Source organism: Natrix helvetica, assembly GCF_964273705.1.
Source record: "Natrix helvetica genome assembly, chromosome: 2".
In the NCBI taxonomy this organism is placed as follows: domain Eukaryota; kingdom Metazoa; phylum Chordata; class Lepidosauria; order Squamata; family Natricidae; genus Natrix; species Natrix helvetica.
The window spans coordinates 282,963,274-282,978,040 of record NC_138552.1 but is presented as its reverse complement, the minus strand read 5'-3'; the positions used below and the strand labels follow the sequence as shown (position 1 = coordinate 282,978,040).

General features: G+C 44.0%; 1 protein-coding gene across 1 annotated transcript in view; it reads right to left on the bottom strand.

Annotated features, from left to right (window-relative positions):
• AUTS2 (activator of transcription and developmental regulator AUTS2) overlaps nucleotides 1–14,767 on the bottom strand; it is a gene marked incomplete at its 5' end in the record, with an annotated part of 1,133,928 nt that overhangs the window by 25,304 nt on the left and 1,093,857 nt on the right. Inside the window, 2 exons of the mRNA XM_081941406.1 lie at nucleotides 3,108–3,179; nucleotides 7,092–7,187. Coding sequence (XP_081797532.1) covers nucleotides 3,108–3,179; nucleotides 7,092–7,187 — 168 coding nt within the window. The remainder of the gene's footprint in view (nucleotides 1–3,107; nucleotides 3,180–7,091; nucleotides 7,188–14,767) is intronic.

Sequence of the window (14,767 nt, the reverse complement as noted above, 5' to 3'; positions counted from 1 at the left end):
CACTAGTCCTTCTTTTCATCATAACTCTTCTCACTGTTCTAGCTATCTCTATAGTTCTAGGTTGCTTCTCTCCTTGATTAGTTTCTATCCATTGCTTCTTGCCCTACCCTCAGGTGCTTTGGAGAATAGCTTGACTCCCTCTTCTTTGGGGCAAACCTGAGATATTGGAACTCTGCTATCATGTCTGCCCTAGTCCTTCTTTTAGTTAAACTAGACATACCCAATTCCAGCAACTGTTCTTTATATGGAATTGAACAATCTCAGCATAGCATGAATCCAATCCTTTACTGCCTCTTGGTGGTCAAAATAAATAAAGACACCCTACAAGACAGACATAGTTAAGAACTGAGAAATTCTTCAGGTAAACTCTCATACATGGGCAGATAACATAATTTGCTATCCCTATCTCCCTCGTCTGAGAGCCTAGGGGCAAGTGATCATCTATGCTATTCTGACAGACTATCAACTTCCTAGGAAACATGTCTCCAAAGTTTAGTTTGTCCCAGAGCTGCATCATTCATTCAACACTGGAAAGGAAATAATTCACTTTGGGTTTCAGGCTAAGCATAAGCTCAGGAAGATAAAAAAATGGGGAATGCATTTGAGAAGCAGCTGAATTACCCATAAAGAATTGCTAAGTTGTATTTCCTACCCTTCCCCTTCTGTTGAAGCACCTTGGAGTCATTCTGTTCTAAAATTCAGGATGAATGAAGAACAGTACTGAGAATTCGCTTAGGTTATAAGAGAAAGTGTTTTTTTCCCCACCAAGGGAGACATGCCAATATAGAAAATAATCATCAGTGCTAACCTCCCCTTCTCTGCCAACAAGATCAACTTTCAGCATATGCTAGTTTTCTCCTCTTTTTCTCCAGAGTCTAGAAATTTCAATGACAGGTTCAGTGGTTAACTAAATAATAATCAACATCAAATGCCTTAAGTTATGAAAATGGGTAAGGATATAAAACGCAATCTAGAGAAAATCAAATTACTGTGTTCATAGCGGCCTATTTAAATTGGAATTGATCCTTGAAGCTGATTTTATTGCATCAGCTTCAGAAATTTAAGAATGTGCTGTATTACGGCCAGCACTACTTATGAAGGAAACTCTCGTTTGGAGGGCTCTTAACACAGGCTAGGGACTTGAGGCTATGATATAATTGAATTCCTTTTTAGAACTTTCTGACCATAATTCCTTTTGGCTGCACACATTTCATTGGGATTAAACTGCTGTGAACTCAGATGAAGTAATGATGTTCAAATACTTAAGGACTGACTCATTTTATTAGAGTGCTTTGATTCCTTTTTGAAGGAATCATGGAAGCTCAAGTAATTACTTGCCCTTTTTCGGGCCATTATATCATCCTATAAATTATTTATGCTTTTCTTTGGGTGTGAGGCTAAAGTATGAACAACAGAGTACAGCATTTGTCAACAGCAACATCATATTCCAACTTTAAATGAATGCCACCATCCAACTGACCATGCCCAAGTCCTTCGTAGAACTGGGCGTCTTAGGAATGGACTTTCCCAGTGAGATGGAACTTCTATGTACCTACATTGTTCCAATATCTCAGGGGTTGCCACAAAGAAGAGGGAGTCAAACTATTCTCCAAGGCACCTGAGGGTAGAACAAGGAGCAACGGGTGGAAACTAATCAAGGAGAGAAGCAACCTAGAACTATAGAGATAGCTAGAACAGTGAGAAGAGTTATGATGAAAAGAAGGACTAGTGGGGGGTGACATGATAGCAGTGTTCCAATAACTAAGGGCATACCACAACTTATTCTCCAAAGCACCTGGAGGTAGGACAAGAAGCAATGGGTGGAAACTAATCAAGGAGAGAAGCAACTTAGAATTGAGGAGAAATTTCCTGACAGTTAGAACAATTAATCAGTGGAACAGCTTGCCTCCAGAAGTTGTGAATGCCCTAACACTGGAAGTCTTTAAGAAGATGTTGGATAGCTATTTGTGTGAAACGGTATAGGGTTTCCTGCCTAGGCAGGGGGTTGGACTAGAAGACCTCCAAGGTCCCTTCCAACTCTACTATTGTATTGTATTGTATTACTTGAGGTCATCAGAACTTGCTGCATAGATAGTGAGCAGAGTTAACTCGGTGAGCAGAGTTATGATGAAAAGGAGGACTAAGGGTGACATGACAACAGTGTTCCAATATCTCAGGGGCTGCCACAAAGAAGAGGGAGTCAAGCTATTCTCCAAAGCACCTGAGGGTAGGATAAGAAGTAATGGGTGGAAACTAATCAAGGACAGAAGCAACTTAGAACTAAAGAGAAATTTCCTGACAGAACCATTAACCAGTGGAGCGACTTGCCTTCAGAAGTTGTGGGTGGTCCAAAATTGGAGGTTTCTAAGAAGAGATTTGCCTGAAATGGTATAGGGTGTCAAGCCGGCCTCCCTCAGCAACCAAGAAAGAAACCACTTAACTCCATTTTTCAGAATTAATAGTACTTTTACTGGTTATGAAAAGATAGCAGCTAAGCAAAGCAAGATCTGAGGCAAAAGCGCGCGAAATCCTACATCTCAATATGTGACCAAACCCCCACCCCCTGGTAACCCTCATCCCAGTGTCCAATCTGCAAACCCCTTAGGTGTCATGTGAGTTCCATCTTCAAGGAGCATCATCAGGTTGGTATGCAGGACGGTTGGCCTTGACCGACACCAAGCACTAATCTCCAGCATGCGGAGGAGACGGTGAGACCAAAACTCCCTTTTTACAATTTCTCCTGTACTTAAACTTCCCCTCCCAAATACCAGCCCCCCCCCCCTCCTTTCAATGGCAGCCAAAAGCAAATAGTGAAACAGAGGCTGAGATAGGGTCTTCTGCTTGAACAGGGGGTTGAACTAGAAGACCTCCAAGGTCCCTTCCAACTTTGTTATTCCATTATTCTGAGCAGAACGATAGCAGGCTAAAGACTAAGAAGTACAACCATACAATTGGCACTTAACTGCCACACGGCTTAATGACTGGAGTTTTAGTCCAACTGCAGTTGTGAGTCAAGGACTACCTATAGTTTTCTTCCATTAATTTGGTTTGGATTTTTTTTTTTTAAAAGGTGTTTTTTTTAGAAGCTGCAACTTCACGGGACTTACCCTGGGATCCTTCTGAAGGAGAGTATGTGGAAGAGCTCCAGGTCTTGTTGCAACATCAATAGGATTTGAAGTCTGCAAATGTCACATGTAACATACATGAAACATATATTATGTAAACATGCATAAATTTAAATGTAATCATCTTTGGAAAGTGAGGGCACTCAAGAGAAAAATCCCACATTGCTTCAATGACGGCATACAAACTTTTCCTTCCTATTCCATTGTAGGAAGTTAGCACCCACCCCCTCTCCTAAAAGAATGAAATATTCTAGGAAATATTAAAAAGGCAGAAGATTATGTTTCCCTGGATGAGAAAAGGAGAAACTTGTCTTAAAGACAAAGCAGCTTCCTGCAGCTCCCCCCCTCCCCTTCAGCTCCAGGGTGATGGGATTAAGATATGGTCCTGAGGACATGATAGGATTAGCCCTCTACTCATCTCACCACATGACACCTGGGAAGATTACATCACCCAACAAGGCTCAACCAAGCCTGGGACTCAGGACAGACTAGAGAGTTGCCCCTGCAATGGCCCCTTTGGGAGTCTGTCAGCCAATCAGAATACAAGCTCAAATTCAAAAAGCCAGAGAGGGTATAAAATTTAGGCATTCTCAGCATCTCTTCCCTTTTTCTTCTTCTTCACCCAAGATCTTCAAGGCACGTGATCCTGTCCACCATTAAAACCATCTTTCCAAACAGCCACCATGTTTCCAGTTTCTTTCTCCCCACTTGGAACTGAACCCAGATGGACGTTTCTTCCAACAGTCACATTTCTGTGAAACTGAGGATTAAACCTCACATTGCTTCAATGATGACTTTTCCTTCCTATTCCCACATTTGTGTGAAGCTCAGGATTGAACCACATATTACTTCAGTGAGGTCATCTGATCTGCCCTGTTTTTCCAATCTATCTGACAACAATGATGAGGTTTTGAAAGATGAGGACTGTTTAAACTCATGTATGTTTTAATATATACCGTATTTTTCAGAGTATGAGTCGCACCTTTTTACCTCAAAAAAGAGAGTGAAAATCTGGGTGCATCTTATACCCTGAATGCAGCATTTTTGGCCTCCCCAAACCCCACCCCCTTTGCAAGAATGTCTGTGCATAGCCTTTAGGAGGCTTCCAGAGTGCTCCTGGGGGCCAGGGAGGGCAAAAATGACCGTTTTTTGCTTGTTCCCCCTCCCCCCCAGCCCCCAAGAGCACTATTTATGCCTCCTAAAGGCTATGAGTGCCCCTTTTTTTTTTGCCAAAAAACAGGCCCGTTTTTGGGAGGTCTGCAGAGTATTTTTTTTTTTAATTTGCCTCTTCAAAATCTTGGTGCGTCTTATACTCCCCAAAATACGGTGTATAATATACACTGTAATATGTATATAATATATACACTAAATATAACTATGGTCATATTTAATGATTATATTTAGTGTATATATTATATACATATTATGGTATTATATAAACAATAAATATAACCATAACCATTTGTCTGAAGTGGTGTTGGGTTTCCTTCTAGTTCAGTGATGGCGAACCTTTTTTGGCTCGCGTGCCACAAGTGGGGGGAGCACTAATGCAACGCGCGACCACACAGTGCGCATGCGCGCACAACGCACGCCCCCCCCCCATTTTTACATGTTTTTTTTGCCCTCCCCAGGCTCCAGGGGCTTTATAGGAGCCTGGGGAGGGCGAAAAGAGCCTCCCCTGACCCCCCGGAGGCCCTCCGGAGGCTTCCCTGAAGCCTTCGGAGCGCTTAAAACCACCCTCCAAGCAAACCGGAAGTGCCTTCCGGGTTGCTTGGAGGGTCGTTTTAAGTGCTCCGAAGGCATCAGGGAAGCCTCGGACGGTCCCTGAAGCCTTCGGAGCGCTTAAAACCACCCTCCGAGCAAACCAGAAGTCACTTCCGGGTTGCTCGGAGGGTCGTTTTAAGCGCTCCGAACGCTTCAGGAAAGCCTCGGACGGTCCCTGAAGCCTTCGGAGCGCTTAAAACCACCCTCCGAGCAAACCGGAAGTGACTTCCGGGTTGCTCGGAGGGTCGTTTTAAGTGCTCTGAAGGCATCAGGGAAGCCTCGGACGGTCCCTGAAGCCTTCGGAGCGCTTAAAACCACCCTCCGAGCAAACCGGAAGTGACTTCCGGGTTGCTCGGAGGGTTGTTTTAAGCGCTCCGAACGCTTCAGGGAAGCCTCGGACGGTCCCTGAAGCCTTCGGAGCGCTTAAAACCACCCTCCGAGCAAACCGGAAGTGACTTCCGGGTTGCTCGGAGGGTTGTTTTAAGCGCTCCGAACGCTTCAGGGAAGCCTCGGGCGGTCCCTGAAGCCTTCAGAGCGCTTAAAACCACCCTCCGAGCAAACCGGAAGTCACTTCCGGGTTGCTCGGAGGGTCGTTTTAAGCGCTCCGAACGCTTCAGGAAAGCCTCGGACGGTCCCTGAAGCCTTCGGAGCGCTTAAAACCACCCTCCGAGCAAACCGGAAGTGACTTCCAGGTTGCTCGGAGGGTTGTTTTAAGCGCTCCGAACGCTTCAGGGAAGCCTCGGACGGTCCCTGAAGCCTTCGGAGCGCTTAAAACCACCCTCCGGGTTGCTCGGAGGGTCGTTTCAAGCGCTCCGAAGGCATCATGGAAGCCTCGGGCGGTCCCTGAAGCCTTCGGAGCGCTTAAAACCACCCTCCGAGCAAACCGGAAGTGACTTCCGGGTTGCTCGGAGGGTCGTTTCAAGCGCTCCGAAGGCATCAGGGAAGCCTCAGACGGTCCCTGAAGCCTTCAGAGCGCTTAAAACCACTCTCCGAGCAAACCGGAAGTCACTTCCGGTTTGCTCGGAGGGTGGTTTTAAGCGTTCCGAAGGCTTCAGGGACGGTCCCTGAAGCCTCCGGGGGGGCGGGGGAGGCTCTTTTCGCCCTCCTCAGGCTCCTATAAAGCCTCTGGAACCCGGGGAAGGCGAAAAATAGCTTTTAAAAAGGTGAAGTCAGCTGGCCAGTGCGCGCATGCGCGCTGGCTGCTGACAGAGCAGCGCCTCGCGTGCCCTGACAAATGGCTCCGCGTGCCACTTGTGGCACGCGTGCCATAGGTTCGCCATCACGGTTCTAGTTGGACTAGAAGACCTCCAAGGTCCCTTCCAACTCTCTAATTCTATTCTGTTCTGCTATGCTCTGCTATGCTCTATTCTAGCCATGATTGTAAGCCACCCCGAGTTACCTGTGGTAAGATGGCCAGCCAATAAATTTAAGAGAGAGAGAGAGAGACAGACAGACAGACAGACAGAGAGAGAGAGAGAGATTCTACATTTTAAATAGACTGAAGTGAAAGAATTTTAGAGTCTGAATGATGAAGATTTAAAAGCTGATCTTTCTTCATTTTTCCTGCCCTATTTCTCCTATTTCTAACCACAGCATATGATTTCAACCCCTGGACATATGTGTGCGTGGGAAGAGTCAAGTATTTCCCCTCTAAATCACAAACTGCAAGACAGTTCTTCCGTAAGAGCAACGGATTCTGAAATCAAGAGAAAATCCTCTTTTTTTTCTTTAAAAAAATATATGTATTCAGAAAACAAACCATCTACAATGCTATGGATGATTTAACTCAAATGGATTCTTAACAGACTGATTAGCATACATATGAAGGCCTCTGCTAATGAGCCATAATCTACATATTTAAGCAGCCTGACTCACTGTTAGTGGGCTGGTGTTCACACTGAGCAAACTTCACTGTGGAGGAGGTTACTGTAGTAACTACCAAGCAGTTGCTCCAAGACAGATAGAGGCAGGCCATGTTGTGTAAAAGCCAGGGGACTATGTTTGTTTGTCAACTTGTAAGTTCCCTCAATCAGAGCCTGTTGCAGCCATCTTCAAGACCATGGAAAAGACCACTGTCGTCACCTATCTGGCATTGCCAGAGACCCCCCCAAAAAGTGCTACCCACTCCCCTGCAAACAAGCATAGATTCGCACCACAGAAACGCCTAAGCGATCAAGTTCACACTATGCAATCTAAGTTTACCTTGGGTTGAAACGCTCCTTGCAGCGAGCCGAAAGGACCAGTTGGAGGGATCATAGGAGGGATCCCAGACACAGCAGGAGGATAGGAGTGGAATAACTGTGTGGCAGAAAGAGATCAATATTACTGATTTTATTCCCCCCCCCCCTTTTTTTAACATACACAATTGTTGCAGTTACAATTGACAAGAGAGCAAGCACGAATGAGAGGGTGAACTATGTATCCCCATGAAGGACCACTGATGCTCATTAATCTGTTGAGTACTAGGCGAAGGAGGAAATGATAAGCCCACAAAGAAATGAACAACGAAGACAGCAAAATGTTACTCAACACATTGGTGGCACGCAAGATGAGAGATGATTGATATGGAAGGAAGAGCTTGGTTGAGCGAATGCATCACGAGGCAGAACTACAGTAGATATAAAAATTATCTTCGCGTTATGGAAAATGTGTGAGCACGGGGAAGGAGCTAGTGCAGAAAGATGACCTCCTTGTCAATTGCATTAGATACAGCACTGAAATCATGGCATGCAAGTTTCAGTACCAGCCCCAAAAGTCTTTTCATTCAACTTCCAGGCAGCTTCTCAATGATTGCTGATACTTGATAAGTACAATACAATTCAACATAATTCACCGATCCTCAAACTACGGCCTGCGGGCCGGATACGGCCTGCCAATGCAAAGTATAGTAGCCCGCGGAGTGGTGGGCTTCAGTCCTGCCCCTCACCCAGCCCCTCACTGTCGGCTTATCTTCCAGCGAGCATTCGCTCCAGCTGCACTTCTGGTTGGTTATTTCCCCGGTTGAGCTGCACTTCTGATCACACCGCTGCTGCCGAAGGTAAGGCCGGAGGGTGCTGGGGAGGACCAGCTGACTGATGAGTGATCTCGCCAGTGCAGCCACATGATCTAAGGCCGGTGGGTGAGTAGGGAAGGGGCTGCTGCTGGCTTGAAAAGCAGCTCAGCTGCCAGCTTGTAAAGTAGTGCTTTAAAAGTCTTTAAAAATGCTTTAAAAACAGACTTTTAGGATGTTTTTCATAGCCATACAATCCAAGGCCGGTGAGTGAGTAGGGGAGAGCAAAGACAAAAGGCAAAATAGACTGCTAAATTGGCCATGCCCACCCAGTCACGTGACCACCTAGCCACACTCCCCCAGCCGGTCTGGCCCCCCAACATTCTGAGGGACCGTGAATCGGCCCCGTTTAAAAAGTTTGACTGAACGGTTGCAGGGTTGGTTAAAACAGAAGTGGGAAAATACAGGATGGAATTGACTTATTGATAAAATTATTTTTTTAAATAAAATGCACTTTTTAATTCTCTTTTTGCTTTGACCTACACCCACTTACTGGTTATTCAGAATAACCGAATTCGAAGGGGGCTTGAAGGTCTTCTAATCCAACCCTCTGCTCAAGTAGGAAACCCTATACCATTACAGACAAATGGTTGTTTAATCTCTTCTGAAAAACCTCCAGTGTTGGAACACCCAAAATTTCTGGAAGCAAGTCATTCTACTGGTTAATTGTTCTCACTGTCAGGAAATTTCTCCTTAGTTCTTGGTTGGTTCTTTCCTTGATGAGTTTCCATCCAATTCTTGTTTTCTTTTCAGGTGTTTTGGAGAAAAGGTTGACTCACTCTTCTTTGTGGCAACCTTGCAGATTCTGATCACATGAGCCCTTAACTCTGCTATGAAGTCAATATCTAACTCTCAGTCTCTCCCAGAAAAGTAATGCATCCATGACTTAAATAATACAGATCATAGGAAGGTGTTCTTTCACACTGGATTACTACTTTAGCTGAATAGAGATGTTCAAAATTCATTAATACAGGAAAAGAACATTCTGCTTACTTTCAGAGAAATCTGTTTGCCTCCAGACCATACCCTTCCAGGGGAGAGAGGAGGGAATCCAACTGTTCTTATTTAACAGATTAACAGAGTTGGAAGGGACCTTGTAGGTCATCTAGTCCAATCCCCTCCCCAAGCAGGAAACCCTACACCATTTCTGACAGATGGCAATCCAGTCTCTTCTTGAAAGCTTCCAGTGATGAAGCTCCCACAACTTCTGAAGGCAACTTCTGTTCCGTTAGTTAATTGCTCTCACTGTCAGAAAATTTCTCCTTATTTCCAGGTTGAATCTCTCCTTGATCAGTTTCCACCCATTATTCCTTGTCTGGCCTTCAAGTGCTTTGGAAAATAGCTTGACCCCCTCCTCTCTGTGGCAGCCCCTCAAATATTGGAACACTGCTAGCATGTCTCCCCTGGTCCTTCTCTTCACAAACACTTTTGACCTCCTTCTGCATTTTTATCTGCCTAGGATGAACTGTATTTCCAAAGACAAATGATTTTATAAACTCAGAAAACCCATGTTAAGGATCCAGGCCCAAAATGAGATGACAATCATCTGAATGCAAGATGGTATTACAGAGGACCCAGCTCCCAACAGTCTCTTTTATCCAAAATATCACATCTAAAACCAAAATATCAACAAAATATCACAATTTCTCAAACTACTTCTGGTTTAGAGGGTTTGCTTCTGGAAGCCACCAATTATCACCAGAACAAAATGACTTGTAAGAGATTTATCTCTGGATAGGTCTGGAGAGGAATGGATCATTCTGGTCCATAACTGAAAAATTTTGCACACTCCTGTTGTCTAAGATAACCACCCACAATAACAGAATAACAGAGTAGGAAGGGACCTTGGAGGTCTTCTAGCCCACTCACCCTGCTCAGTCAGGAAATCCTATATACCATTTCAGATGATTCATTGTCCAATCTCTTCTTAAAAACCTCCACTGTTGGAGCATTCGCAGTCTCCAGGATTTCCCAACTATACTTGGAGAGTCAGAAAACTGAACCCGAGACCATCTTTATGCAAAATATCATTTTGCCACTGTGCAAAGTACAGTTGCTTATGAACAACTGTGTTTAGAAAACAGTCTCTTCCCCCAGTTTTCTATATATTGGAAAAGGAGGGGGGGGGAATACTCTGCAGTTTATGATATGAGATTTGGCAAAAATTGCTGTTTAATTGAAGATGGGGAAGAAATTGTTATGAGTTCCAGGATTCCTGTTCCCACTTCTCCCACCATTAAAATGCAATTAAAAGCACAGAATTCATGCATTATATGTAAAAATGAAAAGTATATAGCGTTCTAACATTATTAGTGTAATATAGTACTATTTCATCACACTGAGCGTACAAAGAAATAATATCTCAGTTTCTCTTCCATGCCTTTAATTTAATAATTACTTAATTGTCTGGAAAAGACACAGTTGGGAAATGTAATACCATCACTTGCAATCCTATCTAGGTAACTTGGAAGCTTTGTATAAATAGAGACATGAATAACAGAAGGGACTAACAGAATCATAGAGTTGGAAGAGAACTTGGAGGTCTTCTAGTCCAACCCCCTGCATTGCAGGAGACCCTATACCATTCCAAAAAAAGTGACTGCCCATCTCTTCTTAAAAAACTTCCAGTGTTGGAGCATTCACAAATTCTGGAGGCAAGTCGTTCCACTGATTAATTGTTCTCACTGTCAGGAAATATGTCCGTACTTGTAGGTTGCTTCTCTCCTTGATAAATTTCTCTATGTCCTACTTTCAAGTGCTTTGGAATGGAGACAAAGATGGGTTTCTACTGGTTTGGACCGGTTCAGCCAAACGGGTAGTAACTTGGCGGCCTGGGTCGCTGGAACCAGCAGTGACCCATGCCTACCATGCCCCTGAACCGGTTCTCCTACCGGGCCGCCATCTTATTTTTCGGTTCTGCAAATGCACAGAGCAATTTTCAGTGGAATTCTTTTCTCATTTTTTAAGGTTTTGCGCATGCGAAGACCTTTTTATTTGCAAATGTGCACATGCGACACCCCCCGCCCCGCCTGCTTTTGCCTCGTGATGGCGAGGTGGACTCATTTTTTGCCCTCCCCAGGCTCCAGAGGCTTTCTAGGAGCTTGGAGAGAGTGAAAACGGCCTCCCCTGGCCCATTTTCCAACTTCCAGGTTGCCCATAGGGCTGTTTTTCGCCCTCTCAAGACTTCAGGAAAGCCTCCTGAAGCCTTTGAAGGTCAAAAAACAGCCCAACGCGCAAACTGGAGGTTTGGGGACGGAATTACGGGTTCCCCGTAGGGCCGTTTTTCTCCCTCCGGAGGCTCAGGGAAGCCTCTGGAGGGTGAAAAATGGCCGAAAATGAAGGCTGAAATCAGCTGGCCAGTGAGCGCATGTACGCTGGAGCTGACAAGGCAACACCTCGCGTGCCCTAAGAAATGGCTCCCCGTACCACCTCTGGCATGCGTGCCATAGGTTTGCCATCACTGCCCTAGATAAAAGAATCATTCCTTGGACAAAAAAAGGGGACCAACTGTTGTGGTGGAGCTGGCAGCAGATTCGGACAGTGAGGACATTGGGGAGGAACATGGGCCAGTCCTGGAGTCTGGGGAAGGCTCTTATGAGGGCTCTGTGTTGGAGGCAGTTGTATCAGATGCCAGTTATCAGTTGCCTTCAGAGTCAGATATCAGTGAGGCAGATGAACAGCTGGAGCCTGTTCCCAGTGTCCACATGCACAGAGTTACCTGACAAAGGGAATAGCTGAAGAACAGGGGTCAACTTGGGAATAAGGCCACAGGTGGACACTGAATGGCCCTCCCAGAGGAAATAAAAGAGGAGTAAAAGTGTTTGCAGAAGACAATTAGTTCGCTTAATTGGTTCGTAACCTTCTGAGACACCTTGCCAAGTTTTGCAGATATCGGCCTGGCAGCTTTGCAAGCCAGATAAGGTCTGTGATTGTAAATCCTCCCTTGAAAGAGTTTGCTGGATGTGAATGAGCAGAATTCACAGTCAATTAATAAAATGTTATTTTGTCGAGACAAAGAGTTTGCTGCATACTCTTGGGAAGCCTCGGTCACTATAAGCAAGCAGTGGTGCTCATAACACCAGACCTATCACTGTAAGGCAAAATCACAAAAGTGTGTCTCATTTATTTTGGCCATGTCATGCGGGGAAATTCACTGGAGGAAGCAATTAAGTTGGCAGTAAAAGGAAGCCAGGCCAACAAAGAACATGGTGGCTGGATACTATCATAGCTGACACCTGCCAGAACACAAAACAACTCAAAAAGTAGTGCAGGATTGGAAGATATGGAGAGCTGGCCCTTAGAATTGATAAGAGTCAGATATGACTGAATGGATATCATCATCATCATCATCATCATCATCATCATCAGAATGATTCTATACCCACTCTAACTGATGAGTTCCTGTTCCTCATTTACAAAAGGAAAGAGTGTATCATTAAAAAGCACAATTTTGAGAGGAGTCGAGTTCATTAAAGCTTGCTCCTTTATACTTTGCATTTAGCTCAAATATAATTGCAATGCTGCTTGGGCTGGTGTGGATTGCTAATACGTTGGTAATTGAAAAGAAGCAGGAAAAGTAAATAAGAACGTGGTCACTATTAAATTCCTAGCCAAGCAAAACTTTTAATTCGGTGGAAACATTAACACATTTCATTGCATGCTGGTATGAAAGATAGGATCACCATCTTTCCTATTTTACAGACCAGGGAACTGAACCCAAGAAACAATGAAATGCCACCAAGCCAACATAATACAGCTGTAACAAGAAAACAACATTCTTTTGGAAACTTCCAATGCAAAGTCAAGGGATAGAGAAACTGCCATGTCTTCTAAACCCCAAAACTAAAAAAGCAGGGCATTCTTATTCCCCATTTACTCCAAAACCCTCAACCCCTTTTATAGTTAACTTCATTAGGAAAACATACTAATTTAAGTTGTGAATGCGGCTACCTGGCTGCCCCATCTCTCTTCCTCTTGATAGCTCAGTGCTGTTTTAATGCAGTTCATTTTAGCACGGATGTCCAATGATGCAGAAAACATTTCCAAGATTAGCTGATATTGAAACCCGAAAGCTTTAAGAAGTCATTAGGCAGTCAAGGGTCTGGGGCTGAAATCACTTTTTAATGCCTAAAATGAGCATCTTTAAAGACTCCAATGCCTGTAACATTTAATTTTCTGTATAATGTGCCGTTCAAAAAGACAGAGGGACAAGAGCAATGTTATTGCCCATTGGCTGTTAACCATTATGATAATGACAATGCTATTCCTCATACTCCATCTTGGCTACATCCCAACATAGAATAGAATAGAATAGAATAGAATAACGGAAGGGACCTTGGAGGTCTCCTAGTCCACCCCCTTGCTTAGGCAGGAAACCCTACACCACTTCAAACAAATGGTTATCTTCTTTAAAACATCCTGTACTGGAGCATTCACAACTTCTGGAGGCAAGTTGTTCCACTGATTAATTGTTCCAATTGTCAGGAAATCTCTCCTTAGTTCTAAGTTGCTTCTCTCCTTGATTAGTTTCCACACATTGCTTCTTGTTCCATCCTCAGGTGCTTTGGAGACTAGCTTGACTCCCTCTTCTTTCTGGCAACCCCTGAGATATTGGAAGGCTGCTATCATGTCTCCCCTAGTCCTTCTTTTCATTAAACTAGACATAACCAGTTCCTGCTACTGTTCGTTATATGTTTTAGCCTCCAGTCCCCTAATCTCAAATTCATTCTTGGGAATTAAGCAAGGAGCATCTCACATCTTTTGCTCCAAAGCATACAGGACAACAAGTATCAGCTCCAAAGCTCTCCACTGAAATTAAATAATGCTGAAGCAACAGCTATCTTGGAGTGTCCTCTGTGGTTCCTCCTAATTTGGATGTTCCTTAGTTTAATTCAATGAGCGCTTATTAAAATCTTTACGTCTCAATCATTCTCAGAATCTTGACCTCTACCTGAAACCAGAAGAGATTTCCTTTTTCCATTGTCTTTTTAAGAAAGGATTCACCTAATTAAAAAGCAAGGAAGATAGGTTGCAAGAATTCCAATGCCTGGAAATATTTCCCAACATACAGCTGATATATTCTCAACAAATACTGGGGTGGAGTCTTTCTCCTTCCCTTTCCCTTTTTATGTTGTTGATGTTAGTTGCAAAGTCGTGTCCGAACCATCGTGACCCCATGGACAATGTTCCTCCAGGCTTTCCTGTCCTCTACCATCCTCTGGAGGCCATTTAAGCTCACATCTACTGCTTTGGTGACTCCATCCAGCCACCTCATTCTCTGTCGTCCCCTTCTTCTTTTGCCCTCCATCTTTCCCAGCATTAGGCTCTTCTCCAGGGAGTCTTTCCTTCTCATTGGGTGGCCAAAGTACTTGAGTTTCTTCTTCAGGATCTGGCCTTCTAAAGAGCAGTCAGGGTTGATCTCCTCTAGGACTGGCCGGTTTGATTGCCTTGCAGTCCAAGGGATTCGCAGGAGTCTTCTCCTGCGCCATAGTTCAAAGGCCTCCCTTTTTGTATTATACTTCCTTACTATGAACTGGTTAACTTTATTTATTTATAACATTTATATAACTTTGAATCATAATGTTGGAGCTTGTAGGTGGAAATTTGTAACTCTCCACAGATTATTTAACAGTCAGGAAATTAATCACTAAGGTCATATGGCTCTTTACCTATCTGGTAAATTAAAAGTGTTACATGAATGTGAAGCTTAATTATCTCCTTTTGTAGAGCAAATGATAGGAATATACTGTATATCCCCAATGGGATGATCAATACATGCTCTCAGGAATTTGAAAAAAGCATTCAAATGTGCAACGTTGATGCATTAAAC